The following is a 16,444-nucleotide window of genomic DNA, read 5'->3' on the forward strand; positions in this document are numbered from 1 at the left end:
TCATGAAATTTGCTTTTATATTCACTACAATTTTATATATATGTCTATCAGTATAATGGTAGTTTTAATAAATAAATTATTTAAATATGTTTGTGAGGGTATGCTGAATTTTTTTTTTTAAATATTACTCAAGATTCTTAGACAACTTCAAAATTTATCTTCTAGACGTGTTAAGTTTTATTAAATTTTAAGTATATAAATTTATAAATTATGAAATTATTTAAATTTTTTTAATATAGATGAGATGATATTAATCAATTAATAATTGACTGGAGTGTCCTTGAATTACTACTATCTTTATCGAGATGATGATGCGTTCAAATATGATAACTTTGCAAATTAGAGTTAAAGAATTCAATTATTTATTATTTATCTTTTCTAAGGCGGCCACGCATACCAGCAAGGCTGACTTTAATATGAAATGAGCTGACAAGAGAGAAGCTATTATTAGCTGACTGCACAAAGCCACAACTATACATAGAGTTCATATTCAGAGGTCATTTTTCTTTGCTGCTTAATTTCTGAATCTTTCATGATCGAGAGAGAGAGAGAGAGAGATGTTAATAAGGTTAGCTAGCCATGACTAAATACTCCTCCCTTAGCTGGGATCTAGATGATGTTATTCTTATTGTTGATTTGGGTGTTTTTTCTTGTTGAGCTTCGTTTTTACGAGTTTATTTTGCCTATCAAGGTGAAACCTGCCCTGCTATTGCCTCTTTAACATTATCTTCCGCCGACTGAAGTTATCAGGTACCGCACATCTATCTTCTACGTGTCTTTGAAAATCATTATCCTTTGTCTTAATTAGGACGAGGTTTTCATATCTTTTATAATTATTTTTTTAAGAAAGATAACTTTTATTAATGAAAAATCATTATTCTTTGTCTTAGGATGAGGTTAATTAAGGATTTCATGAAAATATATTAACAAATAATTAGAAAAAGAAAGACTAATGCATTTAATTTAGTTGGTTGACCATATTATGTGTGAGTGCCTTGTAAATCCTAACATTGTGTTCATGACAAATATAATTTTTTAAAAAAATTATAAATTTAAGACAAGTTGTTATTAATTAAATTAATATTTTTTTAATCTTGATAAATTAAATAATTGAGTATTATAAATAAGAACGAAGAGAATATATCTTTTAATTTTAAACTTAAAAATAACCTTCTATACTAATATAAATTTAATTATAATTATAATTTAGAGAAGACTTAGTAACACAATAAAAATCAAAAGGTAGACTCATCAAATATAAAATGGAAGCCACAAAGTTTATGATTTTTAATAAATTTTAGTCAATAATAAAAAATATGTTCAAAAGAATATTAGAAAGTGCGTTATTAGCATTTTTCATATATGTTTACGGATAAAATGATAATAAATAGGTACTTAACCACTTATTTGACATTTTTTGTTTTAAGGACTAAAGTAACATGGCTAATTTTTTTATTAAGGATTTTGTTATTATTTTTGAAATTTGCAAAATAAGTTAATATTAAATATTTAAATTAGCCTTTCTAGAATAGAATGGTATATATTTTTTCTTCTTTATTGAAAATACCAAAATTTGAATTCATTTCTCATTAAAACATGTCAAGAAAGGCTCATAAACAAAACCTTATTCAACTTAGTAATAGACCATTTCACAATATAGTTTGACATAATCAAAATTTTAGAATCATAATTTATATTTCATTTTCACAAGAATGATTCATCAATAAGATATTCTTATACAACTAACATAAATCTATATTTACACCCTTTAAAATAAATATAATTTACAATTGAGTCAACTAAAGAAAAATGATACATGCTAATAATAATAATTTTCAATTTACCCATATTTTATAAAAGAAGACTAGAATTTAGAGTAATTAAAATGCGAAAATGTAAATTGCAAGAACATGAATAATTAAAAACTATTTTTGGCATTTTTATGAACACTTGCAATGTGGTAAAAATTGGCAAAACAACACAAAACAAGAGTTGAGATTGATTTCACTATATCACATCCTTGTGCAAAGAAAGGTTACTCTTCTAGTTCAAAGTCCAACCATTATCATCAACTTATAAAAATACTCAAACCTTGATCCCTTGGATGAAAAGAATTTAAGCCCCTTGACAAAACTATCCATCTATTGACTAGTCTAACCAAATGACTCCTTTAAGAACAAGAATTAAAAGATGACTAACAAGCTTTGCTCTATGCCTAGACACAAAATCCATTAGGTGTTCCTCTCCATTTCTAAGTTCAAAAGCATTTTTCAATGACAATTCAAACCACAACACCAAACAAAAGGTGATCAAGCTGAAACAAACATTAACGCATACAAGATAACACTTAATAATGAATAATAAACATTAATTAATAATTAAAATGTAAACATAAAAAAGAGTTAAGTTACATCAATCTCCAAAATGAATAAATCTAACTACATAATCATAAGAAGAAAAGAAGAAAATAGATGAAATAGATAATGAGAAATGGTAGGGAAGCCATGAAGAGCAAGGGAGAGCTTCCTAGTCTTCACCTCAACCCTAGATAGCTCCCCCAACCAAATTTGCCTTCAATTTGCATACATGGAGCTTAAATAGGGCCAAATGCACTACGTTGTCGTTATTGCATAATCGTCTGCTTGCTTAGCCCAACATGTGGCATACATGCAAAAGCAACATTAGATTAAGTGGCCGTGGGCTTAGCCCAGCATGTTGCACTGAGCCCAAATCCTCACTGTGAAAACAATGAGCTTAGCAAGTATTGACGCATTGAGCGCCTTCAAGAACTTCCAATTGGCCTCTTTTCTTCCAAATGCTTGTCATGTGACCTTCCTTGTTGTGTTGCTTGCGCTTAGCACGTATAGACGCGCTGAGTGAGCCACTCCAACTCCAAAATCTTTTATTCTTCTTCTTTTCCCACAATAAAACATCAAAAGCTAATAAAATTTCTTAGAAGTTAAAGACACTAAACTCACTCCTAATTAATAGTTATATTAGCATAAAAGTGATTAAAATAAAGTTCTAAGTAATGAAAAACGTAAGATAAATGCTAAGATATGTAAGCACATAAAACATTTCTCACTATGTGAGTCCCCCAACCCCGTTGAGTTATCAGAATCTGGTGCTCTTTGATCCCCTAAGGACCCTTTGGCCCACACCTTCATACCTCAGGTACCATCTGTAGCCACCCACTCGTCTACAGGCTCAAACGCTCTCTTGCTGTCCCTCATCACTAGGATTGTATTTAGGGATGTCTCCTCTTCACAAACATATATGGCAGGATTTCATAATTTAATTTGGTACCGTGATGTGATAAGAAAACAAAAGGGAAAATGGATATACCATTATAATCGTCATCTTAAACACTAATATCACATCGCCCTCACAGGGGCATGCCCTCATTGGACATACTTTGCTATTTACGACCTTCATGCTTTAACAAGCACTCCTCATTCGCACCTTAATTGGTCACATTTCATTCACACCATTGCACAAAAAGTCATGCTACCTTCACAGTATCGTGCATCATTGTCACTTGTCTCACACCATAGATCACTTCCATTTGATGATTGGTACCCACACATCATTTTCAACTCCTACTCGTGTTGTACTAGATAGATTCCTCATTGCAATTTTAGTAGTCATCAATACAACAAACAAAGTAAGGACTAAATTCCTATGTTTTTGTTTTTGTCCTACAATCAATGCATAACATAAATTATTTTAAGTCTTTATGAAATTCTTCACTCCTCACTAAGCTTCTCATATTTATTAATTCACAGCTACAAAATTATGAAAGTTTTATGATAGTATCCATTAATCATATGCGTCCTTGCACCACTTAGATTTCTTCCATTTCACCTTTGTTTTGGGTCTTATGCATTCTATTTTTTTTATCTGTAAAAATTGAACACAACATCAAGGGATCTTATGCATTCCATAAGGATAGTGTAGTTTACAATGTATTTTTATGAATTAACAAAATTATTGAAAGTTTAAGATCATATTAATTACTCTTTTATCATTTATACCCTTACCTTTACTCCTTATCTTTAATTAATTTACATATGTATTTATGTGAAGTGGAAAAAGAAAGAGATGAAATAGGAAACTCCATAACTATTTTATTAGAATCAAGAAAACTTATTGCATTTCTTGGTTACTACAAAACAATCTTAAAAGACAGATAAAAAACAACAGAGGTAGTAATTCTTATCATGAAAACACATTGTTAAGTTATTAAAGATAAGTTTTTGCTGAGCAAAAAAAAAAGTTATTAAAGATAAGTAAAATACTCTGTTTTTTCCAGCATCTATAATTAATTGAAGTTAGCCTTTAAAGCCCATTTAATTAGCTAATTTTAACCTTCTAATAAGCACAGATTAATTAACAAGCTTAAGGGGAAAATCTCCCAAACTTTCCCTCAAGTAAAACATCATTTAAAACTCATTAAAGAGAGAAAAACCGTGTTTTATGTTCTGCATATTCAGCTGCAACAAAACCTGCTATAAAACTCACTTTTAAGACACATTTTAACTTCCAATTACACATTTTTCCAAAACCATCTCCTTTAAGTCATAAGTACATGTCATATTGCATTAATAAAATAGCTATTTGACACCTCAATTAATTCTAATCATTTGGAATCAAATACACAACATTAGAACATTACTACTTTTTTTTTTACTGCACATAGACCTTGTTTTTTTGACCAACATAATTATCTTAATTTAATTCTTAAAACTCGTTGAGTTAACTAGTTTCAAGTTACTAGCAGTACAATTAAGCTACCTAACTTAGGAGGAAATTACCCAAACTTTTCCATGAGTAGAATTTCATTTAGGTCTAATTAAAATAAGTTCAAATTCTTCTTTTAATGTTAATTTACTGCAGCCCACCAAAAAGTTATGAAATCATCATTTTAAGCCACTAAAACATCACATTAAGTCATAGAAAAATGACCAATTAATATAACAATTAATTTTCATCAATTGGAAAAGTTCACACATCATTAAACCACAATGTTAAACGTCATAATGCTCTGTTTTTGCAGAAAATTCCGCAGCTTTAAAAGTTTGCATAAATAATCCATTTTCATCACTTTAAAGGTCAACAAATGAACTACATTAAATTCCTAACTCAAGATAAATTACAAGGTAAAATTTTTATGGATAAAAATCATCACTTGACCCTTTTGAACTCTCATAATCCTCTGTTTTCATGAAATCTCGTAACCACATCATAAGGCCCAACTCATTTTAGACATTAAAACATCAATTTTTCGAATGTCACAATTTCAAACCCGTAAGTAAGCAATAACAGTACAAAAACAGCATCAAAACATCAAAATTTGGTACTCAATGATTCTAAAAATTAACCCTAACATAATATACATGTATCTCAAGGTTTTTCAATCCAAGGAACTCATTTTTGGGGTCTAGACACACAAATAATCACTCTTCTCACTGTACAGCAAACAGACCCATAATACACATAATAAATTAATAATTCAATTTTTCAAGCACAGAAGAGCAACCCAAAGGTCACAATGACCCATTTTATAGAGCCATGCTCCATAACAATCAAATAACACGAAGAAAGATAGAAAACCCCGCATACCTCTTTGAAGTCCGCAAAATTTGCTTAGGGGAAGAGAGTAAAGAGCACTTCGAAAGCTCTTTCCATGGAGATGAACAAAAGGAAAAAAATGAGATATTGAGTCTAGGAATGGAAAGAGATGATGAAGAGAACAATATTTCCATGGCGATTATCTAGGAAAGCTCCTCAAATTGGCCCCCAATGATCCCTACTTGGTCTCCAAGTCAAGAGAGAATGAGAGAATTTGACCCCCTCTCCTCTATGCTAGATGGCACACCACTCAAGGTCTCCTAGGGTTGGTTTGTGCCTTATATAATTGGGTTGAGGTCCAAGTTCTTAGGTGTCTTAATCTAACCTTGACATCATTAATACTTAATGTCGCTTAATCTAAGTCTTTATTTGTTCTAGACTCGTAACTCTAGTTCTAGCTAAATTATTTTTTAGCTAATCCCATCTAATAAAATTAACTCTTATTTCTCATTTTGTCATCAATGAGCTGATTTAGTTAACTATTTCTCATAGACTATAGTTAGTCCTAATTGATTTTTGTTGACTTTATTTATTTTAAAGAAAAATTGAATTTCTTTCATAATTTTACTATTATTTCTATGTATTCTAGTTCACTAAAGCTTTTATTGAACTAATTTATTTTCTCTATATTATGATTATTATAAATTTTTAAAATTGAAAATTTTAGGATTTTACAATTAATATAGCAATGCCCAGCAAATTAAAAGACAGAGGTAATCACTTATTCTAAAAAAACATTTTTTCTTTACAAGCACTAAGAATAAAAACTATTATATCTTTGCATAAACATAAAATATATTTAAATGAAACAAAAATAATGCGATGATTATGTAAGGTAAGGGTGAAGTACTATTTTTAAGTGTATGGATTAAAATCAATATTTTATAAGAAATAATTTAAAATATTCAAATTTTCATGTACCAAAAAAAATTTAAGTTATTCCAATTGATTTTAAAAACTTCATGAAATGGTTAATAAAATAAAATATTTTTTTTTAGTTTTGAAAACATGATTTGAAAAAGAATTTATTAAACATTTTTTATTTGCTTCTAAAAAATAAAAATTGTAAAATATCAAGGATAAAAAAATTATAATAAGTTATAATTAACTTAAAAACTACTAAGGTTGTATTTGGAAAATTGTCATGAATTAGAAAATTAAATATTTATTTTAATGAATTAAATTCATAAGCTGATCAAATAAGTTATGAGCTAATTAAAAGAAGGCAAAAATTGTTTTTTTATCTCTAATAAATACGTGAATTTTGTGTTTATTATATGATAAAAAATTTCTTTGTATTGAGTCCCAATAAAACAACAACTTTATTTTTTATCCTTAACATAAATTAGCAAATCTTATATTTGTTCTTTGACAATTTTTTTTCATTTTTTGTTAGTCTTTTTCACAGGACCGATAACAAATGGAAAAAAATTTAATGTTCAACTAACCAAACACATTTTTTTTAATAGCCAACCAATTACACACTTTTTGTTACAGCATTACACAGGTTCTGTTATTATTATTGTCAGTAGTTAGTTTTTACAAGTTTTATCTTTATTTTTGTGTATTATTATGATTTATGAGTTAACTTAATGATGGATTATTATAGAGCTGAACAAAGCTGGCATTTATGTACATAATTAACTATTTATTGATTAATTATAGTTGCTGTTTTTTGTTACAATTCACAGCAAGTGCAAGGGGGTGGCGATGGATACTATTGTCTCAGTTGCTTCTCCAATTGTTGAAAGCCAATTTGGTTACCTAATGTCCTACAAAGAGAACCTTCAAAGGCTTGAAAACATGGCTCAAAGGCTGGAGGATACTAAAGTAAGTATGCAACACCGTGTTGATGAGGCTGAAGGGAATGAAGAAAAGATTGAAGATATTGTACAGAACTGGCTGAAGGAAGCAAGTGACACTGTTGCTGAGGCAAAGAAACTTATTGACACTGAAGGGCATGCAGAAGCAGGATGTTGTATGGGACTAATTCCCAATGTGTGGACAAGATGCCAGCTGAGCAAGGGATTTAGAGAAATGACACAAAAGATTTCAGAAGTCATAGGAAATGGAAAATTTGATAGAATTTCTTACCGTGTTCCTGCTGAAGTCACGCGTACGTCATCTGATATGTTGGTAAATATTTGTGTTTTAATTTAAAATTTATAAATATATATATTAATTTTATTTTATAAAATAATATTTATTTTAGATTCTCTTAAGATTTTGTTTTAATGAGTCAAATTAGTTTGTTATATTTGTTGTGACAACTGTAGGTTGGTTTTCCAACGGTCATATTTCTAACGGTCATATTTTGTTATTGCAAAATGCCTATATATATATATATATCTTTCCTCTTTTCTAGAAATGACAGACTGAGAGCTCTGGTTTCTTTCTCCCAAAAATTTGTCTCTTTCTTTTCCTATAAAAAACTTATTTTTTGTGAGAGCAAGAGCATTGGTGTTCATAAGGTTCGGGGATCCTTTCGCTGCACACGATCGGAACCAACGGGTTGTCGTATCTTGGGAGAGGAGCGCAATCAGAATTTCTTACCCGTGCAGTGGGGGCGTTTTCTCTCTAAGGATAACGTTTACGCGCTTCAACCCAGGCTATTTAATTCTTTCCCTTAATTTAATTTTTCCTTGTGTTCATTGTGTGATATAATGCATTATTTATGTGTTGTCAATTAAATTTATTTTGCTACTGTTATTTTGTTATTTAATTCAAGACTGTGCATCTTCTTCGTATTTATTTTCTTTCATTTTTTATTTTATTTTCCAACAGTCTTAGAGAGAAAAATTGTTTTAGAGAGAAAATGTTTTATACTTTCTTCTTGCATAATCTTTTCTACAGTAGCATGATGTTGTATCAAAATATCTATAATGGATATGATTGAGTTCCTTTTTAGTAAGTCTGGAAAATTAATGGACGAAGACACAATGTATTATGCTTCATTAAAAATGTTTTATTATATTATTTTATTTCCTTAAATTTTACATAAGTGAGAGATTGTTGAAAAATATTTTCTTATAATTTGAAATTTAAAATATATTTTCTTCATTAATGATGGTTTTGAAGAGAAAATGCTTTTAGAATTAGTTTATGTGAAAAACTAAAAGCATACTTCTAATTTCATTCCTATATGATTAGAAAACTATCTTTTACTTGATCAAATGATCCTGTGAACACAAGTCTTTAAAATCAGGACATTTGTTGTTTGGTTTTTAATTTTTATTGTTTAACGTTATTATTTCTACTGCAAGTATTTTGTTGTTACATGTTGACTGATTGTCTCTTTATTTATAACTCATTGATAAAAGATAAGCCTCTGAAAATATAACACACAAAAATAATAAAATAAACACTTTGGTGAAACTTTATATTTTGCATGTCGTATTCTTAAAAGAGTACCTTATAAACAAAAGAAAAATCTTTATGAGCTATGGAGAAAAAGAGAACCAAATCCGAAATATCTTAAAGTGTGGGGGTGTCTAGTAAAGGTTAATATCCCTATTAATAAGAAAAGGAAAATTGAAAAAAAAAATATTAATTATATTTTGTTGGATATTTTTTACATAATATTACTTGTAGATTCTTAGTTGTTAATTCAGAAGTGACTGGAATTTCTAATGTTACTATTATGCAATCTAGAGATGTCACTTTCTTTGAAAATCTTTTTCCTTAAAAAATAAATTGTTAAATCTATGGTTTGAAACAAGCTCCAAAGCATTGACACACAAGTTTGATCAAGTTATTCTTTTGTATGATTTTCAAATTAATGTTAGTGATAAATGTGTGTATGTGAAACAATTTGATGATAATGGATGCGTCATTTTATGTATCTGGATGACATATTGATATTTGGTAGTAAATGAATTTCATAAATGATGTGAAGTTTTTCTTGTCTATCAATTTTGATATAAAAGACCTTGGTTGTGTAGATGTGATTTTGGGTATTAAACTTATAAAGAAAAATGATGACATGACTTTTACCCAATCTTAGTATGTTGAAAAGCTATTGAAGAAGTTTAATTATTTTGATGCGAAACATGTTTTTACTCCTTATGACTCATCCATCAAGTTTAAAAAAAAAAATTTGAGTAAAGGAATTTCTTCACATAAATATTCTCAAAGTATCCGTTCTTTGTTGCATTTGACAAACTTCTCTAGGCCTGTCTGATATTGCACATGTAGTTGGTAGATTGGAAAGTAATTGAGGAATTTAGTGATACAAAATTGAAGTTCTGATTTTGATGAAATAAAATTGACAAGAGGTCATGTCTTTGCTTTAGCTGGTTGTGCAGTATCATGAAAATCTATTAGACAAATTATTATTTCACATGGAAGCAAAAATTATTGCTTTAAATACTGCTACTAGTGAGGCTAAATTTCTTAAAAATGTATTATGTGATTTGTCATTGTTAAATAAGCGTATACCTCCAATTCCAATGCATTGTGATAGTCAAATTGTCATATCTAAAGTAACAAACAAAATTTTGATGAAAAAAGAAGACACTTAAGAGTGAGACATAAGTCTATTAGAAATTTGATTTCTCATGGTGTCATTTCTCTTGACTTTGTCAGGTCAAAAAATAATATTGCGGATCCGCTTACAAAAAGGTTGACATGTCAACAAGTACTTGAGTCGTCAAGGGGAATGAGATTAAAGCCTATTATTTAGTTACAACAATGGACACCCGTCTCCATGTGATTGGTGATCCCATGAATGGAGTTCAACGGGTAACAACGAAATTGTTTGTTGACTAAAGTACACCAAAATGAAATTTGGCGGAGTTGTTCCGTTTCTCATTCCTATGACGAGATGTATTATAAATTGTGGCAATATTAAGGTTGAGGTATTTATATATGTGTATTTTTGGTAAAAAAAAAATACCTCTTAATGAATCCGATGACAATTATTGTAAGGGTGGGGGTCACAACCCACTCTTTGAGGATTCACCTAGTGAGTGTGGTGGTGGGGCCGCCACTGTGAGATATGGACTAATCTCTAAGTGACACTCACGAAACAAGATACAAGCGCAAGGCCGTGTAACGCGCTACCACTGATTAGAACCTAATTGAACACCAATATTGTAGGTGTTGTGTACTAAAGTCCGATTAAAGAATATGTAGTTCAAGACAATCAAGTCACTACATTTTTCTCGGATGGAAGTTCATAAACACTAGGTATAAGGCTCAAACCCGGAAGGTTCCTTATACCGAAATACAATATTACATGCTCTTTCTCTTATGTTTTTATACAAATTATCTTTTAGAAAATATATTTTAAAATTTTAAATTATGTGGGGGAATGTTGGTAAATATTTGTGTTTTAATTTAAAATTTATAAATATATATATTAATTCTATTTTATAAAATAATATTTATTTTAGATTCTCTTAAGATTTTGTTTTAATGAGTCAAACTAATTTGTTATATTTGTTGTGACAACTGTAGGTTGGTTTTCCAACTGTCATATTTCTAACGGTCATATTTTGTTGTTGCAAAATGCCTATATATATATATATCTTTCCTCTTTTCTAGAAATGACAGACTGAGAGCTCTGGTTTCTTTCTCCCAAAAATTTGTCTCTTTCTTTTCCTATAAAAAAACTTATTTTTTGTGAGAGCAAGAGCATTGGTGTTCATAAGGTTCGGGGATCCTTTCGCTGCACACGATCGGAACCAACGGGTTGTCGTATCTTGGGAGAGGAGCGCAATCAGAATTTCTTACCCGTGCAGTGGGGGCGTTTTCTCTCTAAGGATAACGTTTACGCGCTTCAACCCAGGCTATTTAATTCTTTCCCTTAATTTAATTTTTCCTTGTGTTCATTGTGTGATATAATGCATTATTTATGTGTTGTCAATTAAATTTATTTTGTTACTGTTATTTTGTTATTTAATTCAAGACTGTGCATCTTCTTCGTATTTATTTTCTTTCATTTTTTATTTTATTTTCCAACATGATAGAGGTTACGAAGCACTGGACTCCAGAACATCAGTGCTGAATGAGATTAAGGAAGCATTGAAGGATCCTAAAATGTACATGATTGGGGTGCATGGGATGGGTGGCGTGGGTAAAACTACACTTGTGAATGAGTTAGAGTGGCAAGTAAAGAAAGATGGCTCATTTGGTGCTGTGGTTATTGCCACTATAACCTCTTCTCCAAATGTGAAAGAAATTCAAAACAAAATTGCTGATGCGTTGAATAAAAAATTGAAAAAAGAGACCGAGAAAGAAAGAGCAGGAGAATTGTGCCAAAGAATAAGAGAGAAGAAAAATGTTCTAATTATTCTAGATGACATTTGGAGTGAACTTGATTTGACAGAAGTGGGAATTCCTTTTGGTGATGAACACAGTGGCTACAAATTAGTGATGACTTCTAGAGATCTTAATGTGCTGATAAAGATGGGAACTCAAATAGAATTTGATCTCAGAGCTTTACAGGAGGAGGATAGTTGGAATTTGTTCCAGAAAATGGCAGGTGATGTTGTCAAAGAAATCAATATAAAACCAATTGCAGAAAATGTGGCCAAATGTTGTGCTGGTTTACCCCTTTTGATAGTTACTGTGGCTAAGGGTTTGAGAAAAAAGGATGCCACTGCTTGGAAGGATGCCCTAATTCAACTAGAGAGTTTTGATCATAAAGAGTTGCAAAATAAAGTCCATCCTAGTCTGGAGTTGAGTTATAATTTTTTAGAGAACGAGGAACTGAAGTCACTATTCTTATTCATTGGTTCATTTGGCATAAATGAGATCGACACAGAAGAGTTGTTTTCATATTGTTGGGGGTTGGGCTTTTACGGTCACCTGCGCACATTGACAAAGGCAAGAAACAGGTATTACAAGTTAATAAATGACCTTAGGGCCTCTTCATTGTTGCTTGAAGACCCTGAATGCATTCGAATGCATGATGTTGTGTGTGACGTGGCTAAATCAATTGCATCTAGGTTTCTTCCGACTTATGTGGTTCCAAGGTACAGAATAATAAAAGATTGGCCCAAGGTAGATCAACTTCAAAAGTGTCACTATATTATCATTCCTTGGTCTTATATTTATGAACTTCCCGAGAAGTTGGAGTGTCCAGAGTTGAAGCTACTTGTACTTGAAAATAGACATGGTAAATTGAAAGTCCCTGACAACTTTTTCTATGGGATAAGAGAAGTGAGGACTTTGAGTTTATATGGAATGTCATTCAACCCTTTCCTACCTCCTCTCTATCACTTGATAAACCTTCGCACATTGAATCTTTGTGGATGTGAATTAGGAGACATAAGGATGGTTGCAAAACTCACAAATTTAGAAATTCTCCAGTTGGGAAGTTCTAGTATTGAAGAGCTCCCTAAAGAAATAGGACATCTAACTCATCTCCGGTTGCTAAATTTAGCAACATGCTCTAAACTAAGAGTCATTCCTGCAAATCTTATATCAAGTTTGACGTGCTTAGAAGAATTGTACATGGGGAGTTGCCCTATCGAATGGGAGGTTGAAGGAAGAAAAAGTGAAAGCAACAATGCAAGTTTAGGTGAGTTATGGAATTTGAATCAGTTGACAACTTTAGAGATATCAATCCAAGATACTTCTGTTTTGCCAAAGGACTTGGAGTTCCTTGAAAAGCTCGAACGATACTACATATCAGTTGGTTATATGTGGGTAAGGCTACGGTCGGGTGGTGATCATGAAACTTCAAGAATACTTAAGCTCACAGACTCTTTGTGGACAAACATATCATTGACTACAGTTGAGGACTTGTCCTTTGCTAATTTAAAGGATGTTAAGGATGTGTATCAATTGAATGATGGTTTTCCACTACTAAAACATCTGCATATCCAAGAAAGTGATGAATTGTTGCACATCATTAACTCAACAGAGATGTCGACTCCCTATTCTGCATTTCCTAATTTGGAGACTCTGGTTCTTTTCAATCTATCTAATATGAAAGAAATATGCTATGGTCCAGTTCCAGCACATTCTTTTGAAAAACTTCAAGTTATTACGGTTGTAGATTGTGATGAGATGAAGAATCTACTTTTGTATTCTCTCTTAAAGAACCTTTCTCAACTTCGTGAGATGCAAATTACTCGATGCAAAAATATGAAAGAGATCATAGCAGTGGAAAATCAAGAGGATGAGAAAGAAGTTTCCGAGATTGTTTTCTGTGAATTGCATTCTGTCAAATTAAGACAATTACCTATGCTCCTGAGTTTCTGTTTGCCATTAACAGTCGAGAAAGACAATCAACCCATTCCTCTGCAGGCACTGTTTAATAAAAAGGTAAACCCATGATTTACGACTTCTTCACTATTTCAATTCTTTTTGCAGGCTTAAATATATTCAAATCTTTTTTCTTAATAGTGTTCGATTTAACAAATTATTGTGTACTTCATCACAATACTTTTGCATAAATTTCTATGCCACCTACTAATTTGAGATCACCTAATGAATACCTAGTATTGTGTATTTCCATAGGTTGTGATGCCTAAACTTGAAACATTAGAGTTGCGTTACATCAATACATGTAAAATATGGGATGATATACTTCCAGTCTATTCCTGCATTCAAAACTTGACCAGCTTGTCAGTTTACAGCTGTCATAGATTAACAAGTTTGTTCTCATCCTCTGTGACTAGAGCACTGGTCAGACTAGAAAGACTAGTGATTGTTAATTGCTCTATGCTGAAGGACATATTTGTCCAAGAAGAAGAAGAGGTAATTAAACATTGCAGAATGGAATAATAATGTAACTATAGTTGTAGTTTGTCTTCTAAAGTAGATACGACACTTATGTATTCAACTGGAATAAATATATTGTAGGTTGGACTTCCAAACTTGGAGGAGTTGGTTATCAAGAGTATGTGTGATTTGAAGTCAATATGGCCTAATCAACTGGCTCCAAATTCCTTTTCCAAGCTGAAAAGAATTATCTTTGAGGACTGTGAAGGCTTTGATTATGTCTTTCCAATCTCTGTGGCTAAGAAGCTTCGGCAGCTCCAATCTCTTGATATGAAGCGCTGTGTCATAAAGAATATTGTTGAAGAAAGTGATAGTTCTGATATGACGAATATTTACCTTGCACGGTTATCAGTAGATGGCTGTGATAATATGAATACCATAGTCCAGCCCTCCGTGCTATTTCCGAATTTAGATGAATTGGATGTAGGTAGTTGTCATGGAGTGGTAAATATTATAACGCCATCAAGGGCCGAAAGTTTACCAAAACTCCGCTTTTTAAGCATAGGTTGTTGTGATAAGCTAGAGGAAATTTATGGAAGCAAGAATGAGAATGATGCACCATTACGTGAAATTTATTTTATGAAATTGGAGGTATTATTATTGATGGTGTTACCGAGGCTCACAAGCTTTTGCCGGGGAAATTACAACTTCTATTTTCAATCACTACGAATGGTACAGTTGGATGCCTGTTCCATGATGGAGACTTTCTGTCATGGAAAATTAACCACACCAAGGCTCAAGAAGGTGCTATATGAATGGGGATCAAAAGAACTTTGGGATGACGACCTTAATACTACCACTAGAACAATTTTCACTAAAAGGTATTGAGCTCGTCAACAAAACTTCAAGATCCCAACTTCAATTCTTACTCCAACTTCTGCAGTTAAGAATAATGCTCTGTTTTTTTTTTTTTATTGCTTAGTTTCCACAATACAGAACAAGATTGGAATTCATCATCAGAACTCTGGAGGTATTGAGATATGGCTATTATATTTGTGCTTTGATTCTTATATCTTCATTATTCTTTTAATCGTTCATCAGATTGTTTTTTTTTTTTTCTTTTCTTAACTTCCTTTTCACATTATTGTTTTAATCGTTCTTCACATTATTTTTTTTTATTACTCTAGTAGGACAAGTTTCAGGGAATATTTTCTTCGTCAACTAAATATCTTACATTTCCATGCACCTTTGTTGTATGTATTAATTACTTGGTTGAATGTGCCATTATTTTTAAAACACAACTTATATCTGCTGTTGCTATAACGCGTGTGGCTATTTTAATCAAAATTTAAGCCAACCAAAATAGTTCATGAAAATTGGCCAAGTTCATGGAGTTTTATCTTGTGTGAACTTTCTTAAGATGTAAGAAATTTCTTAGATATGGCAAAGCATATCACTTTACACGAACATGCGTCATATAATCTACTGACAACTTTTTAGATTGTCTAATTTTCCAATCACCTTTAATGAATATTTAGTCACTTTTTATGATTTTATTTCATTTTGTCTTCAAATAAATAAGTTAAGAATTTTAGAATGGAGAATGTTATTTGTTTTTAATATAATTTTCTAGTGTAATCAATGTTGATTTTCTTATTTTTCTTTTGTTAATATTTTTAGGAATTAAAGGAAGATTAGAAAAGCTTTTGACATTTGCTTTAGTTGAAGCTAGCGGGAAAATGAACAAAACGGAAGAACAAAAGAGGATTAGGGGATCACTTTTCAATCCTCTAATTTGGAGTCGTCATTTAGTGTTTTTTCTCTCTTCCTCTTGCAATTTTATTGGTACAATGAGGACTATTAGGGTGGAAGCTCACATCTCTTCAAGCATTATTGGACTTTTCTCTTTATCCTTTATCTTTTACTTTTCAATGTCTAGCTAAAATCCCTTTTTTCACTTTTTGATTCTTTATATGATAATTTTAGTGGAAGTTAATTTTCCTATCTTTGTGCATGTATTTTCTTTCCTTTATTCCCGAGATTTGATCACCTTTATAGAGATTATTGATCTATTTCGTGAATAAAAACTTTCTCTATAATTGTGCAGAGATACAAACCTAGTGTCACGACCAAGATCGAG

The 16,444-nt window shown here is 31.2% G+C and overlaps 1 protein-coding gene and 1 long non-coding RNA gene across 4 annotated transcripts; one reads left to right on the forward strand and one right to left on the reverse strand.

Annotated features, from left to right (window-relative positions):
* Positions 1-305: 305 nt before the first annotated feature.
* LOC114376542 (probable disease resistance protein At4g27220) lies at positions 306-16,444 on the forward strand. 3 transcript variants are annotated; one of them, XM_028334709.1, is made up of 8 exons: positions 307-568; positions 692-750; positions 7,323-7,763; positions 11,601-13,905; positions 14,101-14,340; positions 14,446-15,185; positions 15,287-15,334; positions 15,985-16,435. In XM_028334709.1, exons 3-8 carry the CDS (start codon positions 7,342-7,344, stop codon positions 15,989-15,991), a joined length of 3,762 nt encoding a protein of 1,253 aa, XP_028190510.1. In that variant the 5' UTR covers positions 307-568; positions 692-750; positions 7,323-7,341; the 3' UTR covers positions 15,992-16,435. The 3 variants fall into 3 exon arrangements, with proteins under 3 accessions (XP_028190511.1, XP_028190510.1, XP_028190512.1); XM_028334710.1 differs by having other exon boundaries at positions 306-750; XM_028334711.1 differs by lacking the exons at positions 307-568; positions 692-750 and having other exon boundaries at positions 7,685-7,767; positions 15,985-16,444.
* LOC114376543 lies at positions 2,342-5,916 on the reverse strand. The gene is made up of 2 exons (XR_003658988.1): positions 5,623-5,916; positions 2,342-2,913 (listed from the first exon to the last, which is right to left on the reverse strand). It is a non-coding gene; the product is annotated as an uncharacterized LOC114376543 (long non-coding RNA).

This window comes from Glycine soja, chromosome 11, assembly GCF_004193775.1.
Source record: "Glycine soja cultivar W05 chromosome 11, ASM419377v2, whole genome shotgun sequence".
Classification (NCBI taxonomy): domain Eukaryota; kingdom Viridiplantae; phylum Streptophyta; class Magnoliopsida; order Fabales; family Fabaceae; genus Glycine; species Glycine soja.

Coding starts and splice junctions, on each gene's coding strand:
- LOC114376542 (XM_028334710.1), top strand. CDS start 7,342: ATGGATACTATTGTCTCAGTTGCTTCTCCAATTGTTGAAAGCCAATTT. Junction 7,764..11,600: donor ACGCGTACGTCATCTGATAT/GTTGGTAAATAT, acceptor CCAACATGATAG/AGGTTACGAAGCACTGGACT. Junction 13,906..14,100: donor AGGCACTGTTTAATAAAAAG/GTAAACCCATGA, acceptor GTATTTCCATAG/GTTGTGATGCCTAAACTTGA.